The 27,466-nt window shown below is 42.9% G+C and overlaps 1 protein-coding gene across 6 annotated transcripts in view; it reads right to left on the reverse strand.

Moving 5' to 3' along the window:
- The window catches only part of SPECC1 (sperm antigen with calponin homology and coiled-coil domains 1), an 86,059-nt gene that overhangs the window by 32,190 nt on the left and 26,403 nt on the right, over positions 1–27,466 (reverse strand). For 4 of the 6 annotated variants that reach the window (XM_056506690.1, XM_056506691.1, XM_056506694.1 and 1 more), the window contains 2 exons: positions 2,044–3,608; positions 6–213 (listed from right to left, as the gene is read on the reverse strand). In XM_056506690.1, coding sequence (XP_056362665.1) covers positions 6–213; positions 2,044–3,608 — 1,773 coding nt within the window. Of the gene's footprint in view, positions 1–5; positions 214–2,043; positions 3,609–21,673; positions 21,905–27,466 lie in introns of those variants that run through there. The other 2 variants (XM_056506692.1, XM_056506695.1) reach the window with 2 other exon arrangements.

Below are 27,466 nucleotides of genomic sequence, written 5' to 3' on the forward strand. Positions count from 1 at the left end.
CCTACTTTCTAGGTCACTGATGAGCTGGTTATTGTGGAGTTTTATAGCACGATGTTGTTCCACCTGGTCTTCCAACTCAAAAATGGTCTCTTTCAGGTTTTTGATATCTGCTTCATTCTCTGATGTCTTCTCCTGCAGCTTCTGGCTGGTTCTGCTCAGTTGCTCAGCCTGGCGGTCACACACCTCCTTCAGCTGACCATACTCGTTCTCAGCCTGGGAGGGAAGAAAAAGGCTGAAAGTTTGTCCTTATTTCTTAGGAGATCTCACTCATTAGAGACTTCACTGGGCACCTCGTGGATTTAAGCATTGTGTACACCCAGTTTCAATGAAAATGAGAGTCTCAGGAAGAAGAGATGAGCAATGAACATCAGTTTTCTTTCCTGGCAATAAAGATAATAGAAGATGCTGCAAAGGAAATGAAATTTTCTTTATGATGACCACAATTCCAAAGCAATCTCTGCAGTTAATGAAGGGAGAGGAATTACACTCCCGGAAAGCTCCACTCCTGTTTCTGTAGCACATTATGAAAGTGTTATCACTGCCTTAGGGCCAGGCTGATGAACAGTTCACCCACAGTAACAATTTGCTGCTTTTACCATGTGCATTTTCAATGGACCGTGAAAACACACACAGCAGAGCCAGCTACTGCAGAAAAATGCATTTCTGGATATGGGACATCTGGAATCACTGAAGGGGGAATCTGCTGCACTTCAGTTTGTTGGCTCAGGCCACTGATCAATGCTTCCAGGTTTGGGGGGAGCTCTCTGGCTATGAACAAGTCATGGAAAAGGTGCAGGCTGCCAATTCAGTGAGCAGCACTGGCACAGCCTCACTGCAGGGCAGCCTTACAGAAGCCTGTGGTCTTGTTTGGGTGTCACAAATAGCCAATGATTCAAAACAGCTTAATTTGAGGGAAGGGAAGAGTAAAAAGAGGGAAATCTGTGGTTTCCAAACCAAGCAATAAAAAGTTTGGTACAGAGTCTGAGCACTCAGCAGTTTTTCATTTATTCTTCATGAACTGCAGCTCTAGAAAGCACTTGGGAGCTTCCTCTACTAACTGCATTTGCTGTGGTCACCTATTTTAGCTGAAAGGACATCTGGATTTTCTAAATCACTCAAACCATGGAGGTGCTTTTTGACAATGCTCTCTTCCTCTGCAGCCTATTTTATCATTCTGCTCATGCACCCTTCCCCATACAGGAAAGGCTGCACACTCTCACTCCTTCTGCAGCACTGGGACATAATCACTGCTTGTGCTTTATTAACACTTGTTGAATGATGGCTCATGCTGCAGCTCCTCTGAATAGCCAGGATCACACAGAAAACAGGGACAATAACTTAATAAGCTTGCTTGGAGCAAAGCTATGAGCTCACAAATGAGGTAAATTGTTCTAAAACATTTTTTTTTCCTGTTACTTTACCTATGTCAAAACAGAGCATTTCTTTTTTATTGTAAAAATATTTGTTTTATGAAAATTATCTCCTCTGGAGCTTGACTGTGCATCATCAGCCATGCTGCTGCCCCCACCAGCTATGAGTATCAACTCATGTCCTTGTCCTCTCAGGACCAGTGACAGCTATACTTCACTGCTAATTAATTATGATTCATTATTCAGAATTTAATATTCATTTCAGAATTTAATATTCACAGCTAACTATTTATGCCCTTCTCTTCATCTGATTAGCAAGTGATTTACACTATTTGTTCACATCATATCACAGTAATTTTTTATTTATCTGCTCTTTGCTCCAATTCTGCTAGACACAATTCTATTTACTAAAAGACTAAATTCTACAGAAGGTGTTAGGACAAAGTAGTTATGAATTTATAAATACAGATATGCTAATAGTTATTTCTGAAAAAATATGGGTATAGCAGCAGAAACTGAGACAATATAATATAATCCCAGCTTCTATTCAGAGTTGATCATGCAATTTAAATACTGGAAATTTACAATCAATGTCTCAGTAACAATGTAAAGACCAACCTATTTATGAAAGGACAGAAACAACCACTTTATTTTAGAGCTGTTACTGTTTTACCTTAGAAAGCAGCCCCTGAATGTGCTTCAATTCACTGTTTGCCTTCAGCAGCTCTTGTTTCAGCTCAGTGCAAGAGGCTTCTAACTGAGCCTTTTCTGCATGGGCTACTTTGAGCATCTCCTGCACCTCAGAGTTGTCAGAGGTGCAGCCCATCACGTTGATTTCTGCAGCCTTCTGTTTCTCATTCTCCAGCTGAGTTTTGAGAGAGCCATTCTCAATTTTCAGGCCTTCCAAAGCAATTTTACAGTCCTCCAGACTTTTTGTCACTGTGCTGTTGCTCTGCTGTTCCACTTCTAGAAGTTTAAGCAGCTTCTCATTTTCTTCTCTCAGGCTTTTTATCACCTGCTGGGCATCCTGATGCTCCCTTTCTAAGCTTCGCAAGCTGCTGGTTAACTGCTGCTGAATGTTGAGCAATTTCTCTCTTTCAAACTGTGCTTTTTCTAGAACTTCTGCACATTTCTGTTCCAGCTCAAGGACCTTCCCCTCTTGAGCTTCATTCCTGGATCTCTCTTGGAGGAGAGTCATGAGCTTCTCATTTTCCTGGCTCAGCTGCTCAGCTCTATCTCTGTGCTGACGGAAGGAAGTCTCCAGGAGAGCTTTCTCTTCCACCAGCTTCTCATTTTCTGTTGTCAGCTCCTGTACCATTTGCTGCTGATCCGACAGCTCCTGCAGAGTGGCCTGCAGCTCTTCTGCTGTGCTGTGGTGATTCTCCTCCATCTTCTGTATCCTCTCTGTAAGAGATGCAACAGAGAGGTCACTAATATTGTTTGGAGAGCTCCCTGCAGTGGAGCACTTGGAGCCTTTGAAGTGGTTGCTGCTGGCAGACGCTGGCCTGGAAGGCACATCAGCGATGTGCTCGAAGTCGGAGGCGTCGGGGGACAGGGAGGCTTTGGTGACATCGCTGCTGGAGGAGCCGGAATTGCGCAGGGCAGCCCCGTTCACACTCACGTGCTGCCTGTGCTCCTCTGCCTCACTCCTCGACACGTTCTTGGATGGGCTTCCAAAACTCGACTCTTGAGTAGTTGGGGTTGGGAGGCTGCTGTCACCTCCACTGCTTGTGGTTGTGTCTGAGAGAGGGGAGTTCTCCAGATAAAGCAGTTTCTCTTTCAAAGCACGGTTTTCTTCTCCCAGGCTAGCAAGCTCTTTTTGGAAAGTCCTGTTTTTCTCCTGAAGGGTCCTTATTAATGGATCTATGTCAACAGGTGATACTGCTTCTAAATTTTGGTTGGAGGCACCCATTCCTTCAAGGCTGAGTGACCCTTTCTCTTTGCATTTCTTCAACTCACAACGAAGTTTGGTAATTTCTGAATCTTTTGTCTTTGCTTCTGCCAGGAGTTCTTTAACCTGAGATTCCAGAACAGCCTTGTCACCGCTTTCATTCTCCTGCTTGGACTTGCTGCTGGGGCGCACGTGTTTGGTAGGAGTTGGTGCACCAGAAGAGGTGGGGCTGGGCTGTGCTTTCCTGGTGTTGGCCTGACCACGCAGCACAGCTCTCTCCCTGGACACGGACGAGGACAATTCCCGGGGTGCTGGGATCCCCGTGCGCTTCGCAGCCGAAACTGTGCCTTGAGGAACAAGGGATGAAGCAAATTTGACTTAGTGCATGAACAAAACAAGTTTCACAATAACAATGCTGGAGCCTAGAGCAGCCCTGGAAAAAAACACCTGAGTGTTTGAATAGGTTTAGTCATGACTAACTGTGTGGATTCATGTTTCAAAGGCTTGTATTATTCTGCATTTCTTCCTTTCCCATCCCCTGCAAAGCCTGGTAAACTTTTTCCCAGTGTAATAATACAATATGTAAATGCTGCAACACATGAGTTACAACCCCTATTAATTATATTGATGTAAAGATATAAGGATATTAATTATTTGAAAGTGAAAGTTCTTCACACTACTTTGTAAAATGCTGGATCTAATCCTAATCATTTCTGGGGAAATGTTCAGTAACTCAAGATACTGCCTTTGAAAAAAATGTATTTTTATCATACACAAAACTATTTGCATTATACTCTATTTAAGTAGATCGTCACAAGAGAAGGACTGAAGCATTTATGCTGAGGACAGAATCAGTGAAATATAAAACTCTTCTGGCACTTCCAACACTAAGACAATTGTGTTGCTGCAGCTTCTTGCAGAGATGGATGAGAGATTTTCCGTGTTCTAAATTTCCATCCTCTTATGGAAGAAGAGCAAAAGGAGGTTAGAGAGTTGGTGCTGGTCTGTTCCGTTGTTGGTTGGGTTTTTCCCCACCAACCAACAATGCAAAGCATTATGTGATTGCAAGAGAAATGAAGTTTATGAGTTGTTGATTTTCATCTTTCAAAGCTCTCTTGAAATACAGGACCCCAGGCACTAAAGCAATAATAAGAGACATCTGAACCATGGAAGCTGTAACAAGCTGGTTAAAGAAAAGACCCTGATTCAAAGGGAAGGTTTGATATGCCACTGCAAGTGAGAACACAGTGAATTGAAGAAAATCCTCCTGAAAATTCAGGACTTTATTCAAAAGTTAAAGCCCTAAAGTACAGCACCAAATGTGGGGATAGGGCACAATGAGGAGATGTTGTCCAATGTAGCCACATAAACAGGATGCAAGAGAGAGTTATGCAAACAGAAAGGGCTAGCGAGCCTGTGTTTGCAATGAAAACAACTTCCAGAAGGACTCTGGGGGGAAATCCTAGAACGAATTCCATCTCCCCACATTTGGGAGGCTCTTTGCTGACACACATGTGCAGCATTCACAGAAAATCAAAGAGAATTAAGAGCAAAGGGGAGCAGACTCCCTGCCTTACACAGCAACCTCATCACCCTCCCACAGCAGTGCAGGGCACAGAAGGGTTAACATTAACACCAGCCCGTTTGCTCAGCATCTCTTTTGAAGAACGCACTGGGTTTATAAAGCCCACACAAACAGGAGCCCCTCCTCCTCCCCCCCAAACACACACACTCTGCAGCAGCACAATAAACACCCTGAGACAAAGAGCAGCTGAAGAAAAGCCCCTGAACCCAGCTCAGCGCTGGCAGGAGAGCACAGAGAGCCTCTGTCATGGCAGGGGCACGGTGAGGCCAGAGACAAAGGCTCCAGTGTTTTTGGGAAGAGATACAGGGACAGCCAGGCCCACACAGCTTCATTCAGTCACCTACAGCTGGAGGGGACAGCACAGCTCCGGGATCTCCGGTGGAAAGCACCACAAAAGCGGAGATGGGAATTCTCCTTGTCAGAGCCAGAGGCCCCAGTCATGGATCATCCCATTCCCAACACAACTGCCAGGATCTGGCACTTGTGAAAGCTACTCAGAGTCAGCTCAGCACACGAGCAAAGCTTGTGGTGTCCATGCAGCCAACACCAGAGATGAAGGACGGCAGGAAAACTGAAAGAACTGTGATGTGACTTCCAGCAGAGAAATCCCAAGTCAGCAGAGCCTCTCCCTGCTCAGACAGAGGCACAGGTGAACCCCAGGTGGGAAAGCACTTGAATGCATCCTGACCACAGAACAGGATGAGTGTCCAGCATACAGAAGTTTTCACACAAGCTGCAACCATACTACACTTTTAAGAAGTAAAATCTACATCACAAATGATCAAAGATGTTCTTGAATCTGATCTTGAATCTGAAAGTGTAAGGGGTGAATTAAAGACTTCCATACGTCCTGGGCTTTTACTCAGTCTGAGGGGATTTTTTACCCTTCACACAAAATTTTATGACAAAGCAAGTGCTCTGAAAAACTTCTTTAATGCCTAAACCAGTTCAACAACATGACTGTCAACTGGTCAGTACATGACTAAGCAGTATTCTATAAACACTGGGTGGTATTCCATACATTAGAAGAAATAATGAGGCAATTACACATTAGTACAAATTGCTTGGAACTAAGGAAACCACGTTTTCCTTGGAGATATGCTGCACTTGTAGTGACGCCAGCATGTCTCCAATCACCACCAGATGACAGCTGCAACATGACCCTGAGCAATGGAAGACATATACATAAGGATAACAATTAATGATATTTAACTGGGATTACCTGTACTCCACCAGTTTCCCAACCACTGCAGTCTTTGAGCTTACTCAATGTGCCTCATGTGTTTTGCAAGACTCCACGCTCTGCTGACTTGTTCTGTCATAAATCACAAAGCACTTGCTATCCATCAATAACCATTAACCAACTTGGTTTTTGCACAATGTAGGAAGACTTACATATTTTCCTCATTCCACTCTCCACAAGCACTACACTATACTAAAAAGCCACAAGAAGCCAGGAAAAATAATAGTTCTAGGTGCATATGTTGATCACAAAACACCAAATCACGTGTAAACTATTTAAAGTCTATTTTATGGACAACCCCCCTGTGAATGACCTTGGAGTTGAGCAGAGTAGTGGTTGCCAATGACTGCCAAGCCACAGCCCGAGGCTCCACACAGGAACTGCACTGAGGGCTGTGCAAGTCCCCCTGTGACCTGATTAACTGGCCCCAGGGTAGGATGGGAGACTCCAGACAGACAATCCTAGGCTGCTGCATCCAGTACAGCCCTGATTTATGCTGCTTCCAGTGGCTGGAATCACACAGAACTTCACTGCCTGGCCAGTACTGCTGGTTTTGAACAGGGGAGAGAAAAACAACGAGCCCTGAAGCTCAGTGGAGGTCACCTCATCACTGTGTTCCTCACCTGGGTGCCCAGTAAGAACTTCTCCACTTTCAGCCTTACTTTTCAGTTGTGAGGCATTAAACTCTAACAATAGATAGAGCTTATAATTTTCCAAGTGCTTTAAAATTAACAGCTATTTAACTCAAATCCTCCGAAACACATAATTAAGTTTAGGTTACAAGCAGAGAGAAATGAAACACCTCAGCCAAGGTCACACTAAATCAGGATGAGGAGCAGGGCTCTTGCCCTGCTGCGCAGCTTTCCATGCACCACTTGCTGCCAGGGAGCACTCCCTGACTTCCCACTGATGTCAAAAGCCAAAGTATCACTTTAATGAGATAAAAGTTGACCCCTTGAAATGATCTTTTGACATTTTAATCCAATTTTCAACACAACTACAATGTTTCTTGCAGAAGCATCAGGATTACTCCTCAGTTTTTCCACACTGTGATCTATTTCTGAGCTGAGCTCTCAGCACCTTCCATAGGGACATTCATAATCAGGAGAAAATGGACTATGGAATAGAGAAAAACATTTCCCAATCCTCCAAGGTGAAACACACAGGATTGTTGTTCAGAAATAACATCCAGGCAGCACAGCCAATGTAATTACAGTGGTGGCAGGGTAAGGGGAAGTAGGAGGCAAAGATTTTACCAGTCACAGGGGGATGGATACATGTGACATTATGGAATGAAGATTCAATACATTTATCTGCCTTACATTCCATGTGCTCTGAAGTAGCACATATCACTGCAATAAAGCACCAGCCTTGAAATTACATTTCTTTTACTTGACCCTTAATTATACCAACAGTTCAAACATCTGCTTCCCCAGTCCCAGAGCAGAGGAATAATCTCACTTGGGAAGTGACAACACTTGACCACATAAACACCTTTGAAAAGGTTCTAATTTCTGCCTTGAATCTATTTTTTAGATTTGGAGTCAATACAAAATTATTTGCCTCTGGCCTTTGTCCTGTTTGTATCCCACAACCTGCCCTTTTCTTAATCCTTCCCTCCATCAATATATTAATATCCCAAAGGTTAATGCCATGGCCTTCTGCTGTTCCACAGTGGAGTTAACGGGGAATGTTCCATTAAGTACTTATTCCTCAATTTTAATCCTGTCATCTCTTGAGCAAACAACAATAAAAACACATTTTCTCCTTCAACATATTCAAAATTCCATGTCAGTAATTCACTGTTCCATAGTTCCAGCAGGTACTAACCTCCTGAATAGAGATCATGAATGTAATTTAAGCACTGATCACCAAGCCATCTCACAAAGCATTTCAGTCATGTAAGACTAAAGCATGGAGACAGATGCAGCTTTGGTGTGATGTTGTTAAACAATGGATACCTTATTTGAATTGCAAGGGCAGGATAACTAACAAGAAATAAAAGAAAGCTATTCATAGCACTCTGCAATGTTCCAGTCATACATTTCAGAAAGGCAAACTGTTGCCTGCAGACAAGTTTGTCCTCTCATGAGGGATGTTAAAGCTTTCTCATTCCAGCTCCTGCTTTTGTAACAGATCAGCAGTTTCACTGTCCCGTGTCTGTCATCCCTAAATCCTCCTCAGAAAGGACAGCAAAACAAGAGATTGCAACAAGAAATTAAGGACTAACTCACAGCCTCCCTGGCAACAGAAGACTAGGGCTCTTCTGTTATTCTGGAATTCTGTTCTCACATGCCAGGATGCTTTAATAAAATTTCTCATGTGAACAGAACTCCTGAGCCTCAGATACAAAAGTGGTTCCTTGAGGGAAGGGTCAGTATAAATCAATTGGGCTGAAAGCATTTAGCACCATAGCAAAGTAAAGGGAATATTAACAGCCATGCTTGGACAGCAAATAAAAAGAAGTATTAAACCACCCTACACATTTTACTGTGCTCTAGCACTTGTGGTTTAGCCAAAATATGTCCTTCTTATCAATTCTGGTTTTCAGCTCATCCTCTGGCTGTGACTTCAGTAGACTCTGGACTCAAGAGCACTTCCTCAGGCTTTGCCAGGGTGTGCTGAGGATCCAGAGCAGCACCAGGAACACACAGTGAACAAACCTGGGTCACAAGAGTACCTTAATCTCACCTGGTTTACGCCACCTGCTCTAGGACACCAAAATACAGCTGTTTAGTGCCAGTCCAGATCACCTTTAGGTATATTTAAAATACTTTCACTGCACTCAAAGATTTAGCAGCACCTGTAGGAGACTTGTCCCTTGCTCCAGATGCAGACAGAGCACCTGGGATGTCTGAAGACACCTTAAGTGCCACCAGACATTGAACTGGTCAAACTTCCAGAGCAGATTTACAAACTGATGTTACAAGGCAGGTAACAGCAGCGTTTTTGTGCTACATTCAGAATTCCTCCAGTGCCCAAGCACCCTTCAGCTGATTTCCAGCTCCACAATGAACAATTTAACACAATGGATTAATGTGGGATTCATGACATCATCAATGTGAATTTAGTCACAGCCAAGTTACAAAAGATGGCATTAGCTTGGAGTCACCACACTGTCCCTTGACTCACTGTGATAAAGCAGCACATGTCACAGGGAGCCTGGATGGGTTTTCTGACTTCTTTTGTCAATTCAGAGCAAAGTTTTCAAGAACCTAATTAACTTGGTGTTTAAAATCCATTTTTCAAAGGCAGATAAGCCACTAAGACCTCAAAGCTTAACTGAAAGCCCAGGGGACTTGGCAGATCCCTTTCACCCTGTTCCAGCATTGATCCTGAGATTGATACTGAGACTGATTAAGAGCCAGTGAGGGATGTGCTCTGGGAAACGGTGACTGTACAGCACAGAGGAAGGATTGCTGTACACTTGACTCCTTTAAAGAACTTTTTCATCAAAAAGTTTCAGCATATACCTGTTTTATTGAAACACCCTATTTTCTCCTGCCTTTTTTTCCCCCTTTAAAGCAAATGAAACAGTTAAAAAACAACTCCCCTGCTGACCAGAGATGATCTGATATCCTAATTAACAGGAAACACAGGGACACATTTCACAGTGGCATGAGGAAAAGCAAACATTGAGAAGTAGAGCAGATATAACAGCAGCCCTTACCTGCACTGCTGGGCTACTTCATACAAAACCTACAGAGACAAAATCCCTGCACATTCTGCCACACTGCTTAATGCCCCCATCCTTAAACCTCTGGGACAGCTTGGTAACAAATACTAAAGGCATCCACACAACTAAACCAAGCCATGAGCAAGATCTGAATCTGTCCTGAGAGTTTCTTGGGAGATGAAATGTGAGTGGGACTGGATGCAAAAGGCTGGATTTTCAAAGGGATGCAGGTGGCAAGAGCACCAACACCTACTGATATTTTCAAAACTGCTTGAGCCCTTTAGAACTTCATATTTGAGACTGAAATGGCTGAAACTTCTGCTCCACCATGAGTTTATGCAAAAGTCAGGATAAAGAATGACACTATTGTACTGTGGCAAAGTATCATGGTGCACAAAGGGAATGAGCTGAACGGGTTCCTGTCAGCATTCTTCCATGACAGCAGCACTGGATACTCCTTTGAATAATCCCCAGAAACTCAGAGGAGCACACCATTTTCCATCCCTTTTAGGGCTGCCCCACAGAAAGGCAATGCTCTCTGCTACCCAGTCTTTATACAGCAGCAAACAAAGCAAAGCAAGGCTTGGCCAGTCCAGGTTCTCCTGAATTACTCAGTCTGTTTGCAGAGTGTTAGTCACAGAGCCAACACCTTCACAGGTCAGCAACTCCTTGGGAAGGTTCACTTGTACTCCACCTAGCTTTAAAAAAAGACAAGGAGATGGCTCCAGAACAACAAATGTGGTTTTGATAATCCAGCACTAATTATATACAGAAGCTTCTGCTCCAATAGGGCCTTTTACTCACTTAGCAAACACAGACTAAGAGTAATTAAAACATTAACTTTTTTTTTCTAAATTATTTTAATGGCCTGTTGGACTGTCTGGTCTCCCTGATTGCATTGTCTGTGGAACAGGCACAATATGCATCAGGAGGAAAGAGCTAAAAGGCTTAATGCAAAGATTTTGATCTATATAATCATCATGAAAAGTGCAGGAAAGCAACTCAGGTACTGATATTTGAGACGGAGGATAAGAGTAAGAGACCAAAGAGAAATAAAAATTATATTACAAAGTATTAGGGAAAAACAGATGACTGTACTGAAAAAGCTACACTAGCAAAGAAAAAAGCAGCAAGAAGCATTTTGATCTGAGTAATTCCTAATTTAAGACTACAGAGACCCCTGACATTTGAGCTGAATACTTGGTAAAGGTTGGTTGATTTTTTTAGTTAGAAATATGAGTCTAGAGATCTGGAGTGCAAAAAGCACTCAAGAAAAGGCACTTTTGGTAACTTAAAGACTAAGTCATGGCAAAACTAGTTGTCAGTGGTTTAAATCTGCAGACGAACCATTGTAGGACATTCTTTGCAAGGGTGGCCACCAGAAGAGACTCTCCCGTGGCAGGAATGTAATCCAATAGTAGGGACGACCTTGTAGTTGAAGCATCTCCATTTAGTTCAAATTTTAGCATCTAAAGAAGTAGTCAGAATCCACAAAAGGCCCCAGTAAGTTTCATAGTGGTTTTAGAAGAGAAAAATGTCTGCTGCACAATTAAGGAATGATAACACACATTTTATTTTCACCTGATCAGTAAGTCTGTCTTCTTATCCTTGCATAGAAAGTGACATTTAAACTCTTCCAGAGAACTGCTAGAATGAAAATAGAAAAAGACCAACTCTAGTCAGTAACTGGTGGTTCCAAGCTCAGCACAGCCACCAGAACTGAATTTCAAGTTCACTTTGTCACAGTTCAATTCTATTCCAGTGGAAACAAGGTCGCATTCAGAAGGTAAATGAGACGAGATCTGATCAAAACCCTGTTCACAAAGTCTCATTGTGAATTTCAGCTGACTTTCTCTGCTCTTTATGGGCCTGCTCACAGACAATTCCTCTCTAAATAACAGCAAGTGTAGTTAAAAATCTCTTTACCCTGAGAGACTTGCCAGTGTCCACAAAAGAATCCTTCTGAACACTTTTGATGCTGTTTACTTGAGTTTCCAGAAAGGTTTTAAACTGAAAATGAAAACTCGAGCCTGGATATCCCTGTTTGGAGTAAAATTTTAAACCCAAGTACAAAAGCAGTGCAGGCTCTATGGTAAGAGGCAACTTTTGCTTCCAAATCTCAGGACCAAAGATACACCAGGAAAGTGAATTGGCTGAGCTGAGAGACAAGAACTGCTCTGTCTTTGCTCCCACAAATACAAACTTCACATTCTAATCTGCTCAAGAGCCAAGGAGCACCCAAGGGGCTCCACTGCTCCAAAAGGCACCAAGAGAATCACGGGGTGCTGCTGTGTTCACCCCCAAAATGAGGGACACAAACCCACGGAATTGCCAACATTGGTGCAGGTCACAAGTGGGATGGAATCTATCCCTGAGCTGCTTTGGATTTCTGGAGTACCCAGCAACCTGGCATAACAAACACTGAGCCATCCAAAGCAAATGTTCAGGGAAACTCTATCTCCTACACTTGCTGGAATATCCCTATGGTAAACTCAACACTACTTTTTTTGGAACTGTTAATACCACTGGGCCTGCCAAAAACTTTAGTCACCTCCAAGTTATACCCCTTGTCTACCCCCTACAAAAGAATGACTAAACTTTCAATGTGCAGCATTATCTCAAAATTAATCTGGTGAAAGTTACAGAAATAGAGAATTCTCTGTTTTTAAAATGAAGTACCCTGACTTGTGAATTTATAATTTCCACAACCATCACAGTTCATTATTTTAAAAATACAAAATTTTTATATTCCTTAAGGGGGGCTTGACTCTATATACTTGTAACATTAGCACACCAAAATTATTGAGATTTCTGTATACTATGAGACTTCCTGATTTTGTTTGTTCTGGAACATTTCCTGCCTATGCACCTGTAAAAACAAGACAGGATCAGGTATAATCATCTCATACCTACAGTGAAATCAATTTTAAGCCAAACTCTATTCTGATGGTTTTTTAGACAACAACTGTTAAAAAAAAAAAAATCCATAAATATGAATTTTTCTGTGAAGAGGGACAAAATCACTGCTGTTTCACTGGAATTTGGGGATTTTTTTGTTTGATCTGGTTGATAAGTTTGGAGTTTCCTTTGTTTCCCTCCTGTTAGATTTGAGGCTTCTGCTTTCCAGAAGGTTTTTAGCAGCTACTGTGGGGAACATCCTTGGAGTTAATAAGACACCCCCAGAACATGCTGTTCAGAAAAAGCAGGGATCTGCCTGAAGAAGAAATAATTTGCCAGCTCCTGTGGTTGTACTAGGAATATTCCTGAGAGAAATGACCACTAGCTACACTAAGAATCCCAGGGTCTTCCTTGATTCTAGCTTGCAGACAAGGAGATAATTCTCCTCAGCTCAGAAAGCAGCTTCCCAGTTAATCCAGCCCAGAAGTTCTTCATTCAGCCACTGCTAGGTTCACAGTGGTGATAACACAGCTGTACTTGCATTCCTGGAAAATACAATTATAATGGATAAAATACCAGTGTTGAGTGTTTTGAGAAGTACAGGAAATTAAAAAGCAAACAAAACTAACCAGCCCTAAATCTAACCATACCAACTCACTTAACAGTGGCTGTCAGTAGTTCCTCCATGCACAGTGGTTTTCACATGAACGTGATCTGTGGCTCAAGTTAATGAAGGAGCTTCCTAAAACCTCCTGGTCCAAGAATCCAACTGGAAGGAACAGTGAGAACCCAGCTTCTTCCAGACCAGTCAGGTGCTGTGGATCACTCCTCCAACCATCAAAACCTATCTGACCTCTCTTCACAAGCACAAAGGATAACCAAACAGATGAGAAGAAGGGAAATGCTTAATATCCAACAATATTTTCACAATTAGCAGGGTGATTTACTCAACCTGTTTAACTGTTCAGGAGGCCATGCTATGGACTGAATCATGGAACTGAGAGAGATACCTGCATGGGGCTTTATCACCCTTCTGCTTTCTGTGTAAAGGTGGATCCTGCTCTAATTTGTTGTCCTTCCCACTGGGGCAGCAGAGCCATCACAGAGGAAAAGCTGGAAATGCCTCTGCAAGCACTGCAGTGGAATGCTCTGTGTGAGGAGTCCATGATCCCAACCCTCCCACTCAGGAATTCTGCCCACCACTCGGCCAAGAGACCAGCACTGACCCAGCCAAAAGAAATTTCCTCATGAATTCCCAAACCCTGCTAATCCAGAAAGGGATCAAAAATGGAAACATTAAAGGAGGTTCCTCTTCCTTCCCTGAAAGGACAGAACTTAAAAGCCAGAAGCTTTTTTGAAAATTGTTTGCTTAATGCTTAATAACCAGTTTGCATTGCACTAGTGTTACAACTGCTTTTTGTTTACTGAAATGTGATGACCACATAATAAACCCAGTTTTCTTGTCATTTCCAGCCTGCTTCTGTGAGGGGGTGGGGGAAGGACTGGTTTAGTCTCCACAGCTCATCCAGAGTTTTAGCCCAGCCCAGCACAGAGCTAAGGGAGCTGGAACAGCCAATACTGGGAACTGGGCTAAAATCATCAGAACTATCAACACAGGATGAGACACATCAGGAAAAGAAATGAGACAGAAGGGGAGAGGAGAAAGCTCATAACATAATGAGATGTTTATCTATAAAACACTGCCCACTTCAAAGCAGGAAGAGCTTCAACTCCTTGGTTAAAAAAAAAAAGAGCTTTTAATTAAAAGATCAGTCAAAGACTTTCCACAGTCAAGCAGTCTCAAAGAAACTATGTGTGGAGGAGGCTGAGAGTAATTCTTAACATGATTAGTCCATTCTTCAAACTCAACAAGGTTTTATGAAAGCATTTCTCAAGATCCAGAAGATAAGGATGGCAAAAATATCTTTGCCCCTCAAAGAGGAACTCTTCCCTTCTGACACCTCCAGTTGATCAGCTTTTGCTCTGGAAAAGCTGAAAAAATACATTCACAGGTCTGTGTCTCCCACCTCTCGTGACAAAACAGACTATAATCCTAAAACCCATGGCTTTGGGTTAAGCAAAGTTACTGCCATGGACTTTAGGAGGCCTGACTTGAAATGTTTCTGTGCATTGCTCTGGTCAGCTGAAAACAGGCTGTGCTGAGCACACAGCCATTAGACAAAGGTTTAAAAGCCTTTGAAGGTTTTAAAGAATTGCACCAGTTTTCTGGAACACTCTTTCCATTCAAGGAATGTTTCCAGTTGGGGATGGACATGACACCACCACCTTCTCCCCTCCCAGAATTACAGCTGACACTACCTGCTCTGGGGAACAAGACTTTGAACCACTTCCCTTTGGTCACAGAAATTTTTAATGCTTTTTCTTTTCTGAAAAAACCCCCAGGATTTTAACAATTTAGCCTTAAACAAGAAAAATGCAACATGTTCTCTTCAGGCTGCAATTTAGCAACTCTTCCACATTATTGCAGATAGACAACACCAGGGCTATTGCACTCTGGAGGAGCTTTCTGAGCAGAGAATACCAGTCCTGGAACGACTCCTGTTCATGGAATCTCATCCCCTCTTACCAGCTGTTAATTATGACTAATGGACCTCATGCTGAGTTGGTTCTGTTCTGCACAAGCACAGGGAATTACCTCTGTTTTATTTCAGGAATCATAAGCATTTTTGTCTATGAGGGTAAGTGTTCAGTTATACTTTTGAAAGTCTTTCCCCTAGTGCAGAGAACTCAGTTCCTGCCAACAAATTTATCATTATCCACACCCTTATGGAAACAACCCCTATAAAAGGGATTAGATGAGCATAATTATTTGGTATCACAAGGATTTCTACATCTTCAGTATAAATGCTGCAATGGCAAAATGCAGAAGACCTTTAGGGTGTGAAAAGTATAAAAGAATATCCTCCACATGCAGAGAAGAAGCCACCTTTGTATTGTACATATTTCAGACTAATTAAAACAGATTTCTCTCCTTAGTATAGGATGGGATTTCTTAATGCAGCTGGGGAAGAAAGAAAAGTCATCCAACATAAGTAAAATGTGTCAGAGGATTAACTGCACCCTGCCCCTAAAGCCATTTTCATTCCATACATTAATAAATATGATTTCATTAAAGTTGCTGGTAAAATTCTTACTTGCCTGAGTAGCAATGATTTTTAGCACTTAGCACCAAAGCATCCATCAAGACAGGAATGTGAGAGGAACATAATTCTGCTCATGGGATATAGACACACTTGCTTTGCTCCTAACAGTTTTTCTAAGCAACTGGATAAATTCCAACCAAGATACAAAACCTACAGAGCTGGTAACAAATGGAAAATATATTTCCCTGTTTCAGCCAACATCCTCTCCACATGCTCAGAACTGAACCCTGCAAACTCATGTCAGCCCTGTGCTATCCCAAGAGTGCATTTTTCCAGTGATGAATATCAAATTTGCCTGTAAGAACTTCAAATGTAAATTTTGTTGCTGATAAAAATATAGAGCTTGTTAGCTGTGTGCTCCAGAGCCTGATGAAAAGGGCAGGAAGCTGCAGCTCTGATGTAATTTATAGCCTGGGAGAAGCGACCGATGATCACACAGCACACAAGGGCAGAGTGCTCTGCCTCAGAACATGCAATCCATATTCTATTGATGCTGGTGGAAAAACATTTCATGAAATATAATAGATGGAACATTCCAAAGAGATCTGTGAACACATGCCTGCTTTGGATTACAGGAAGAAAGAAGCTGATGCATGGAAAATCTAACAGTGTCTATTACCATCATCAGAGACCTTGGTTTTAGATCATCTTCAATCATCATGCTCAAATTGCTTGGAGATACTGAATGGGAAAGTATTAGAAAATAATAAAAATATCAAATATTTGTCCATCTTCTAGTGTCAGTCTGTGAGAATAACAGAAAAATCAAATTAAGTTCTTCTCAAGCAATGCAGTACAAATGAAATCAAAAAAGTCTCTTGCCTCAGTTTTACAATCTCCTGTTGTTTGAAAGCTACGTTCCCTGTGGAAATCAGATTTTATGAAGAGTAAATTAGTAAAATTGGGGAGGAATTGAAAAGTGAAAAAAATAGATTACTTTGTTGAAATACTGGTAGAAGGTCCAGAACTCAGGACTGCTTCCAAATAAACTCCTCAGTGCCTCCAGGGCTCTGGCAGCTTTCAGTGAGAAGACCAAGGGGCAATACTTGCTCAAATTTCTTTGGCCAGCTTTACAACTTCAAGATCTTGAGGAGCCAAACATAGCCCTAACAAAAAGAAGCAAGCTTCTCTTTTTCTCCAGGGCCAGCATTATTCCCTTCTCCCTCTTTCAAGTCATTTAAGGCTGTGTCAGAACCAACACAATCATCCCCTGGCTGTTTTCTTGTCACTCTGCAGCTGTCAAGCACATTAATTAAACTAATGAAACAGTCATCAAGAAAATTAGCTTTTACATTTACTACCATGTTAGATTTACCACTGGTAGGTCCTAAAACACCACCAGCATTGGAGCAAAAGCACAGCCCAGAGCTCTGGACCCACAGGACAAGTTCTTGCTGACCAGCTCATTCAGCAGAATTCCCAGAAGCTCCCTGCCTTCATCCAAAAATGGCTTTGTTTTGCTGATGGAAATTAATCTCACACAAAATGCATAAACCACATCCTGCTGCCTACCATGCCCTAAAAGTTCTTCTTGTAAAAGCTGTCATCCTGCCCATGGAGAAAGCACTCCCACTCAGCACATTCCCCCAGCCAGGGCAGAAAACTGCTGGGAAAGCCCTGTAGTGTAAGAGAACTTACTGATGATATTTTTCCATTAATTTAGCCTTCATTAGCCTTTCAACTTGGAATCAGGGGACCTCAGATTATCACTTAATTCTGGCTCTGATAATTCCAGAGATAAGTTACTCACACTCATGACTAAACTCTAAGAGGTCAGTCCAGACTGTGACTGTGTCTGGCTGTTCCTGTTTCGCTGGTCTGGGACCAGAGCAGACACTGCCACTGACCGATGTGTTTGTCAGTCCTTCTGCAATGATTTAATCATGTCAGTCCTGTCAAGTCACCTCACGAGACCAATCAACAGAGCTGGCCCTCACTGGCCTTGGAAGAAAAGCTGAAGTCAAATAAAAATTACTCTCCAGGGGAAAATAAACTTCTTCAATACCAGTTTAATCAGCAGTGTGTTACTACTCTGAAAAATGAGAGTTTGTAAACCCCCCATGCAAGAATGACTTGTGGGAGGAAGAGGTGACTAAGGAATTAAACTATCCAGTGGAGAGCAAACTGTGGTTTGTTGGCTCCACTGGGAACAAAAGGTCTGTGGCTCGCTGCCCGAGCTCCAAGAGGACATGACTTGCTGTTGGTGTTTCCATGAAAGCTGTTATGTGATTCATTAGCTTTGCTGGCCCCTCTCTCCTCCCTCCCTTCCCCCCACACCATCATTAAACTCATCTGGTCTCTTGAGATCTTGCTTGGCAGAAATGGTGCTCTGACATCCAACAGAGTTAAAATGAAGTGCTCCCATGTTTGGGAGAGAGGGAGAGAAGCAGATGAGGGAGACTAAAGGGAGCACCCAGAAAAGATCTGAAAACACACCCTGAAAACAAAGAACAGAAATAAAAAGAACATGTACTTCTACAATTGCATTTATCTTGAGATTCTCCTATGTTTTACACTGAAAAATCCCTTCCTCAAACTCAAATGAAGCCTCCCCTGGGCCAGGACAAAACAGACATAAGAAAACAGATCAATACTGACTCAGTGCGTGCACTGACACTTGATATTCTCATCCAAGCCATGTAAGCATGTTTTACAAATAAACACAATCCCAAAAAAAGCCTAACCCTTGGATAACCCCACCCGTCACCTTGTTCCAACAAGAGAAGTTAACATTTCCCATTCAAGCGATTCTTTCACGAAAGTTTTTGTGGGTATTGAGTCATTTTTTCCCACCTCTTCCCGAAGATATTCATCATCCATCACCTGCAGATGTTTAGAGGATAAACAACCCCCCCATCACCGTGTCAACCAGTGTCAGAGAACGTCAGTGCTCCTGTTCAGAAATAACAGGAGGCCTCCCTGTTTCCAAGGCAAACTGTGTTTGAAAGGCTTTGTCCCAATAAATACAGTGCTGGATAACTCTGCATTCTTCCGTACAACTCCCAGGAAATGTCCCAGCTATTCCACAGGTGCTCTGGCCTCTGTTTGTATACACTGTTTCCTTTAGCTTGGGTTGCCAGTTTCAAAAGCAAAAAACTAATTCTGCTGACAAATTGCTCCAATATTCACTCGCCTTTCACATCATTTTCTGTGTTACTTTATAGGTGTTTTCATTCTAAAACCACCACTGGTTTTAAAAATATGAATATTCAGAGCACTGGGGTACAGCAGGAAAACCAACCACTTGCAAGGAGCAAAGCTTTGGCAAAGAAGTGATGCAAACTTGGGTCACACACCACAAAGCTCTCACAAAAGCTGTTTAAAATAAATTTTAAATTAAAAGCTAGGAAAAGCCTACAGAATTTAATGTTATTATAAGCAATCCACTTAAATCCTTGTTAGACACTCTTACATTCTTAGGAAGATGGAGATTATTTTGAGATGATACTGGGCTGTTAGAGTCTTCTTCTGTTCTGCTCAAAACATTCCCATCACTCACCAGCAGTGGATTTCTTCCCTCTGTCTTCTCCTCACCACAGTCTCTTGCTCAGTCAGTCCTAGTTCTTTGACTCTCCTGCATTAATGTGTTAACTTTCAATTGGAGGCAATAATTTCTTTCCTGTTCCTGGACAGCACTGACCAGCCCACCCAGAATTTACACCTAATAGGAAAATCCATTAAAGTACACAATACTGTCACAAATACGTGAAAATAAGTATTTTATATCATAACAGGATCAGATTTTTAAAAACTTCAGTGCCCACTGACACCAAGAGGAAGAACAAAGCTGCCCCCAAGCACCTCAAGATGGTAAGTTTGGGGTGAAAGACTTAGAGATGAGCCATAAGATGTCCACAAAGTTTCCTAAGAAGGTAGACAAACAAGATGACCCTGAATGTCATGCTCAGGGAAACAGGTCAAATTGACTGTCTGTCACTAAAGCTGGCTCATGAGCTAGATCAATGAAGCAACCCATTCCTGGGGTTTAGCCTGGTTATTCCAAAACACAACTTTAAAAGTACCAGAGTTGTTCAAGATGTTGATGTTCCTCAATGAGAGCTGAATTAAGTTCACTCAAGCAGAAACAAAACTCAGAGATACTATGATGTATCACACTTTGTTGTGAGAAGAAGGTTTTTGCATCCTAGCTGTCAAAAACACAGACTCTGAATTCCAAAGCCAGAGCTCTCACACACAATAAGGAATACATTGTCAGAATTTTTTTCTTTGTGTCAGCAGGAATGTTCCTGACTCTTTCTCATGGTTAAACATTGGAGTTTTGAACACAAAGTTTTCAATACAAAACATTGTTTTTCAGTCCTACTCATACCTTACAAACAGTGAGGACGAGACCTAGTACAGCCTACGCTTAAAAACTGCGAATAGTTTAAAAACTGCTTAGGTGCAACAGAAGTATAACTTTTTCCTCTTCAATAAAAAAATAAATCAAGAGAACACAAAGGATGAAAGCGATTTTTCAAACCCATAAGGGGTCTGCACACCCATTTATCATCTGTGTTAATAGCAATAAGCTGTTCAAACGGCCCTGCAGAACCAGAGTCTGTTTGCTCCAACTGATCAGAAGTCAGCAGTGTATCTCCCCGGGCCATTATCCAGCTCTCCCTTAGTTAATTATCAGTACTACCCCTCCTAAACGACACGTTTAGCTGCAGCAAATTTCACCGGCTGGCAGTGGCCAGCAGATTTCAGGGCTGGGGATGTAGGCAACCATACTCTCCAGCCTAAAGTTTAACTTTCCCTTAGGGCAGCATTTCTTCTGGTGACTGGATACTGGCAGCTTTTGTGTTCTTCATTAGCCCGATGATTAACATAGTGCTAGAGAGTTCTCACTACACCTCACTGCTGTTCCAGCACTCGCTGGCAGATCTATTGTGAGATCCCTGAGCAGCAATGCAGCCCTGGCTAACAATTTCAGAGATCAGGTACATATGTGTTTGCTCTCAGAACAATACCTACATATCTACCCGAAGTCACAGAAACCCCTGATCAAGCAATAACAACTTTAATGGGATTTTGTGAATGAAATCCCCATGGCAACAGCAAGAAACAGAGTGCTAGAAAATACAACCGATTGTGGTTTGATGTGTGTTAGAGGGTTCTAAATTTGGAAAGAAACTGAGAAATAAGCAGCAGAAATCAGTGGACGTACGGGGTTCTCCCCTTATTCAGCATTTGAGAAACAAACAAAATAAATCAGAAGGCAACCAAAGCAGCACTACGGCATCAGGAACAAATTAGCGGCCGTGCTGGTGTACGGTGCAGACATTTGGCACACGGGGAATGCGATCTACCTGATACCAGCTCTCAGCTTTCTATGAAATCTGCTCCTGATTAACATGCAGAGCACTACACTTCTGAAAGGACAATGGTGGGAGACCTTCCACAAAAGCATCATTTTAAATTCTAAGGCCTGGAAAATTTCAGGCCTCAGGCCACGAACAATGGTGAAGGCTAACACAGCCAAGCTGCAGATCCTGACAAGTTCTATGCACATCACTACATCGGCTTTGTAACTTTTTAGCTGCATCATGCAGACTATTAAAAAAAAATTTAAAAAAAAAAAAAAAAACCTGTCAGCGAACAGAGTCCCTCCCTAGCAGGCATTCTGTTCCAAAGGACTCTTTTCAGCAAAGCTCCCTAAGGAAGGAGCTGTGATCTCAGGTACGGAACGGCAATAAAGCGCATTTCCAAGGCGAACAGCGGCAGTGTCCCCAGCAGGCTGGAAGCCACCAGCACTGGCTGTGCCAACAGCCCGGTGCCGGCTCAGGGGCACAGAACAAACCGCCATCCCCGCGGCGCCGCCGCCCCCCGCCGCTCGCACACACCTTGCTCGTGCTCCTCCGCTCTGCCCGGCTGGTTGCCCATCTCCGCCGCCCGCCCGGCTCCTGCCGAGCTCCTTCAGGCCGCCGGCGCCCCGCTCATGGCCGGGGCAGCGCGGAGCTGCCCGTGCTGTCGCTCGGCGCGGCTGGGGCAGCTCGGGCGGGGAGCGGCAGCGGCGCTCCCAGCTGCGCTGGCGGCAGAGCCGCGGGAGCTGCGGCCCCGCCGAGGCGGCTGCGGCGCCGCCTCCTCCCTCCCGCAGCCCCGCCGCCGGCCGGGCTGGGCGGCACGAGCGGGGCAGCGCCGGGGACACCCAGCGGCCGCCGCGGGACCTGCACGCTCCGCCCGGGCCGCGGGGTCGGGCAGCGCCGCTGGAGCTCCGGGCTCCGAACGGAGCGATGCTCCAGCACCGCCCCGAGAGGAGCTCCCCGGCCCTGGAACAGCAGGGAGCGCGTTCCGGGCGGTACACCAGGGTACTTCTAAGCAAAACCCTGAAACGCGGCTGGGGGAGAAGGAGGGCAGAGGGACCCTCAGCAGAGACCTCAGCAGCCAAACGCCTCCAAAGCAAAGCAAACGTTAATTTTTCCCCAGTTCTACCACCCAAAGCACGGTTATCATGGGGCAAACAGACCCTGCCCACAGATCTGACTACACTGCTGAGCACAGCACTGACATGTCTAGGCAAGAGCAGCTCCTAACTGTCACAAAAATGAGGGGACCCAATTTCAGAAATGCTCAGCATCTCGTGAAAACATAGATACCCAGAGGATGCTGAAATGGCGACTGGGCTCTTCTGAAAACCTGACCATGAGCCCTTTCTGACAAGTCCCATCTATCAGATCTGTTCTGATATCCTCTGGGGCTATTCCTGGATCAGCTGAGCACCCCCAGCGGCTCTCGGCCTCCACCGATGCTGAGAACAACACAGCAGGCTCACATCCCTATTATATTAAACAGTATACAGGATTCAATGAATACCATCAAAATCTATTTGTCTTTTTTAAAGTAAGGATGTGGTGTTTTATTCCTCCTAAAAGTCTATTACAGCGATTTCCAAATTTCCTCTTATGCTACAAAAACAACAATCAAACCTGACAGCCACTACTACATCTAGACCTGCAGCCACAAACAGGAGCAGATTTCACACCATATCTCTATCATCAATATTTTTACCCGTGACTGGCATTGCAATAGCAGCTGCATAGGACAGGCCCACTCAGAACCTGGCCAACAGCCCATCTTTCCAAAAAATCAAGATGCTCCACAGTCATGGAGCCCTGATATACATGGGAAACAAGGATACTGAATGACTCCAGTGATCAGTTTCCATTATGTGGATAATTAACAGAATCCTCTTGAGTCTTGGTTTCAACAAGAGGGTTAAAAACAAATTCAGAAATAATAAACTAGTGTGTCTTCTGGGCTCAAAACAGTCTGAAAATAAAACATGGAGAATTTATCTATCTAGTTGTGAATCCATTGCTTCAGATAAAATATCTGGAGACCATTCACTATGATTGAAGCAGAATTTTGCTAATATTTCAATCTAATAGGATGAGTTCATTGTCAGTCTTAAGCGTTCCATTGTTCTTCCTCTGTGACTTTATAGATGAAGTGAAAAGTTTTCATACAGCTGTCTGTATCTGGATGACATGAAACAACTCCTGTCTACTTCTGTCTTATGACATGTCAAACATAAAATGCTTTGTTTAATGAATAAGCCATCAAAGTTCTATAAAAAAGAATCAGTGATAGTGCATTCTTTCTCTTAAAGTCATCTGATGATCTCTTAAGTCTCATATCTTACTGTGGCGGGTACTCAGCCTGCCCTTTCCAAGGTACAGATGCAAACTTCCTCCAACTGCTGTTGAAATGTATCTCCCACAGAGACTTTCTTCCATTATGGACTAAAGAGTGACTTCTGCTTTTCTTCAACAGGACTCACCTGAGGGGCTGCATTAGCTGCAGGAGTCTGTTGAAGCTGAGCATTTATTACTTCATCACCTGCTTTCTATTTCTGTAATCACAAAAGGGAATAGGGCAGCAAAGTCCCAGTGCAGCATTGGTGCAAGCCTGGAGTAATTATAAAATGTAATCACTGACTCAGAGCAAACACACCTGAAATCTGAGCACTGTAGAAGAGTCAGGACTGAAAGAACAAATCTGTTATTTTTGACAGTGGCACGAAACCTAAGTCAGAACATTCTAACACCATGATAGGGAGAATGATGTCAGGCCAAAGACTTCTAGCCCAGCTCCATATTGAAAGGTAAAGCACAAATCTTAAATACAGTTACAGCCTGAGCAGGAGGCATGGATAAGAGCTTACTGCTTATGGAGCTTGCAGCTCAACCTGAGGAAAAAGAAAAAGGAGCAACAGCAAGCATGGCATGGGGACCAGGTAACAAATTACAACAGATGCATGGCTAAATCTTTAGGCAGCTATTTGTTATCTGAATATTTTATATTACTTTCCCTTTCTCTTCAGTAATAAAGGTATAAAAATGAATGAATGAATTTCAGCTCTACAAAGCAGATTAGCTGGTCTCCTAAGCATGAAGCTTGACTAATGCCCTTGCTCTTTGTTGAACTGGCAATAAAACTTCAAAAAATTCCTTTCCTATATAGTGAAAATGGAAATTAATTACTGAAGGTGTGACATATATAATTCTTCAACTCTCTAGTCAAATGATAGGACTTGGCTTGCCAGGCATAACTTTCTTTGCATTCTACTCACAACACAGCAAATGAATGAGGTAATTTCTGTTCAAATTGTAATCCATGCTCATGAGAACAAGAGTGAAGATGCCACCAAATCTCAGATTTGCAGTGGCTAGGTAGCTGACAGTCTCTCCAAAAGGCTAAGGTCTAAAGAAGTTACAGATACTGATGCTGGACTAAACAGTAGTGGACTCCAAAGGATTAGGAATATAACATCTAGAGCTGAATCCCAGATGAACAAAGGCTTTTTTTAACCATGCTAGAAACAATTTTTTTTTTCTAGTGAAGATACCTGGTGACGTCACAGTACCACAGTCTTCCAGGAACCCATCTGAGATGGAGCTGTCAATCCCTCCCCTCTTGCTCTATGGTATTAAAATCTAACATAAGCAAAAAGCTGCTGAAAAGAAAAAAAAAAAAACAGTGAAACAAAAATACTACAAGGAATGCCAAGCCCTCCCCTGATCTGCATACTTGTCAGACCAGGCCAGCTTTGCGTTCCTTTCCTTCTCACTCCCATTCTTTAAGAGCAAACACAGTGGCCCTCTGCCAAGGCATTCTGGCTGCAATACATTTAGGCCCAGAGAATTTGTGTTAAGGATCATTTCTCTTCAAACCAGCTATAGGAAAGCTGATAATTAACCTGGGGCAGGTAGTCAGAGCAGGGTTGTGTTGACTTTGCAGAACAACTTCAGTAAAGAAGCCTGAAATGAAAACAAGCTGAGAGATCCTAGATTTGTGCTATTCCTGGGGCATCCAGGCACGCTCCCCTCTCTGTTTAGGTGTCCCTAGCAAGGCTTTTGGGATTACCACAGTTCCCTTACAGCTATAATGAATCCTCCCTATACATGTTGCCTTGAGCCAATTAACTGTCAACAATTTAATGAGTTAAGTCATTACAGCCTTCAAGATTCAGCATTTCAGTGTCCCTACCACACACTGAATCCTCTTAACTGGCTCAGGTCCCAGAGGGGCTCACGTGTGCCAACTAAGTCATTCTGAGGGGAATACACAGAGAAAAGGGTCTCTTTCACAGGTGGGTTTAACAAAAAGCTGAATGCACAATCTCAATGTGTTAAATAGAGATTCAGCACAGGAAATGTAAATTCTGCAGGAGATTAGGACAGCAAGAAAACTGAAAAAGGTACATTCTGCAGATAGTGTTGTCAGCAGAAGTTAATTCCTACTTGTTCAATAATGCAAGACTGCAGCCAGCCTGTGAATGCCTCTCAGAAAGCTTGTTATCCATAACAGGATCAGGTATCAGAAATCCTACCAGCCAGCCTCTAAAAGCATTGGTCTCACTACACTGCCAGTTACCAAAGAGGAAAAAGCTGTCTGAAGAACAGTCATGTGAAGCAGCCCCCATTCCCAGCCATTCCAGGATGCACAACTATCCATGGCTCACAGAGGGACAGAACAAAGCTTCAAAGAACATGAAAAACAGCAATAAATATAATACAAGAATATTTCCAGCAAAGGCATCAGCAATCAACAACTGTATTTGCAGGCAAGGAAAAAATCCTTGCAAGAAGAACTTGACACATAGCAGCCATAAGCTAGATCTGGAATGCCAGATTTGATCTACCTCAAATCTTGAGCTTTCCCATCAGAGGATAGTGAGTGAAATCTTCTAAACTGGTGCTGAAACTCAGTCTGACTACTTGACACCTGGAGAAATCACACAGAGGAAACATTTTGCTAAGGAATGCCAGGGAGGTTCAGGTTCATATTTGTTGCAATATGCTAAACATCCTTGCAGATATTTATAGGTGTGTGTAGATGTCCATATGCATATCCAGCTGCATGTAGAGCTCTGGATGTAAATGCAGACATGTTTCCATTGCTTTGCATGTTAAATTCCTGCAGCACTTCTTGCCAACTTGAATGGCAGCCTGACAAAGCAATATTTAGAGTCTTCCTTTCCTTTTTATACCACTTTTGGAGCTAGAATCTCTTTGTAAGAAAGAATAATTATGCAAAAGCTGTCTCTTGTACCTGGAAGGAGGAGCAAAATGCAAGTGGCTTTCCAGATGAGGTTTTGAAGCATATTTACAGCTCCTGGGAAAGCCCAGATGAGCTCAGCCATTTGGTTGCAGTGGAGCCTGGTGGAACAGAACATACCGATCTCATTAGTGTCCCTCACACTTGGCACTATCGTTCACAAGAAAAATGAGACACTAACGAGCCTGAATGCAAAGTGCAGCAACCTCTCCCAAACCTATAGCAGTGCTTTGATGTGACAGATCACAAAAAGCAGGCACTGTCAAAAGCTGATGTATGGCAGAGTAAAAAGGCCCCAAGGTCAGAGAGCTGTCCTTCAATAGAAATCACTTTCCTTTTTCCTGTCCTAATTGGGGTGCATTAGCATCTTATGAACTACTGAATTTTCAGTTAGATTTTTTTTTTTCCCAAGGATTTTTTCTTTTTTTAAGACAGCTTTTATTTAAAAGATACTTTCTTGAATTTTCTGGCCATGCAGGGACAGCTTCTGGTCTGGATTAGTTTCACATTAACCTAAACTTTTACCCCACATCAGAAAATGGCAAACACCAAGCAGAGAAGTTAGCTGAGAGAAGACAGTAAATTTGATGGTGTCCATATATTACCATCAAATAGCAAGCTGAAAATAACAATTCTATGAACATGCAGGAAGCTCTGATATCTGCAGCGAGCCACATTTTCAATTTTGCTGGGAAAGAAGCATATCTAATGAGTGCAATGTGCAATAAAACCACACACCAGCCTCCCCTCTGGAATCAGCCACAGGTGAACAAGTTTCACCAGTGATATTCAAGCTTTCCACACTAACACCAGTGCTGGCAGGGACCAGTTGGCCTCCTTTAGTTAAAGCCTTTCTTTTCTGAATACCAGCACTATCTACACAGAAAAGCTGCAAGCAGCTGTTTTAGAGAGAAATCACATAAACTACATGAAAAAGCAATGATGGACAAATGGAGTAATGGTATGTGCTCTACCTGTAAGAAGGAACTGGTACACAGGTATCATATTTAGTCACTGGGACATTAACTCTGATTATTGGGCAGGAATGTGGATGACAAATCACAGAAAAACTCATC

Source organism: Oenanthe melanoleuca, chromosome 19 (assembly GCF_029582105.1).
Source record: "Oenanthe melanoleuca isolate GR-GAL-2019-014 chromosome 19, OMel1.0, whole genome shotgun sequence".
In the NCBI taxonomy this organism is placed as follows: Eukaryota; Metazoa; Chordata; class Aves; order Passeriformes; family Muscicapidae; genus Oenanthe; species Oenanthe melanoleuca.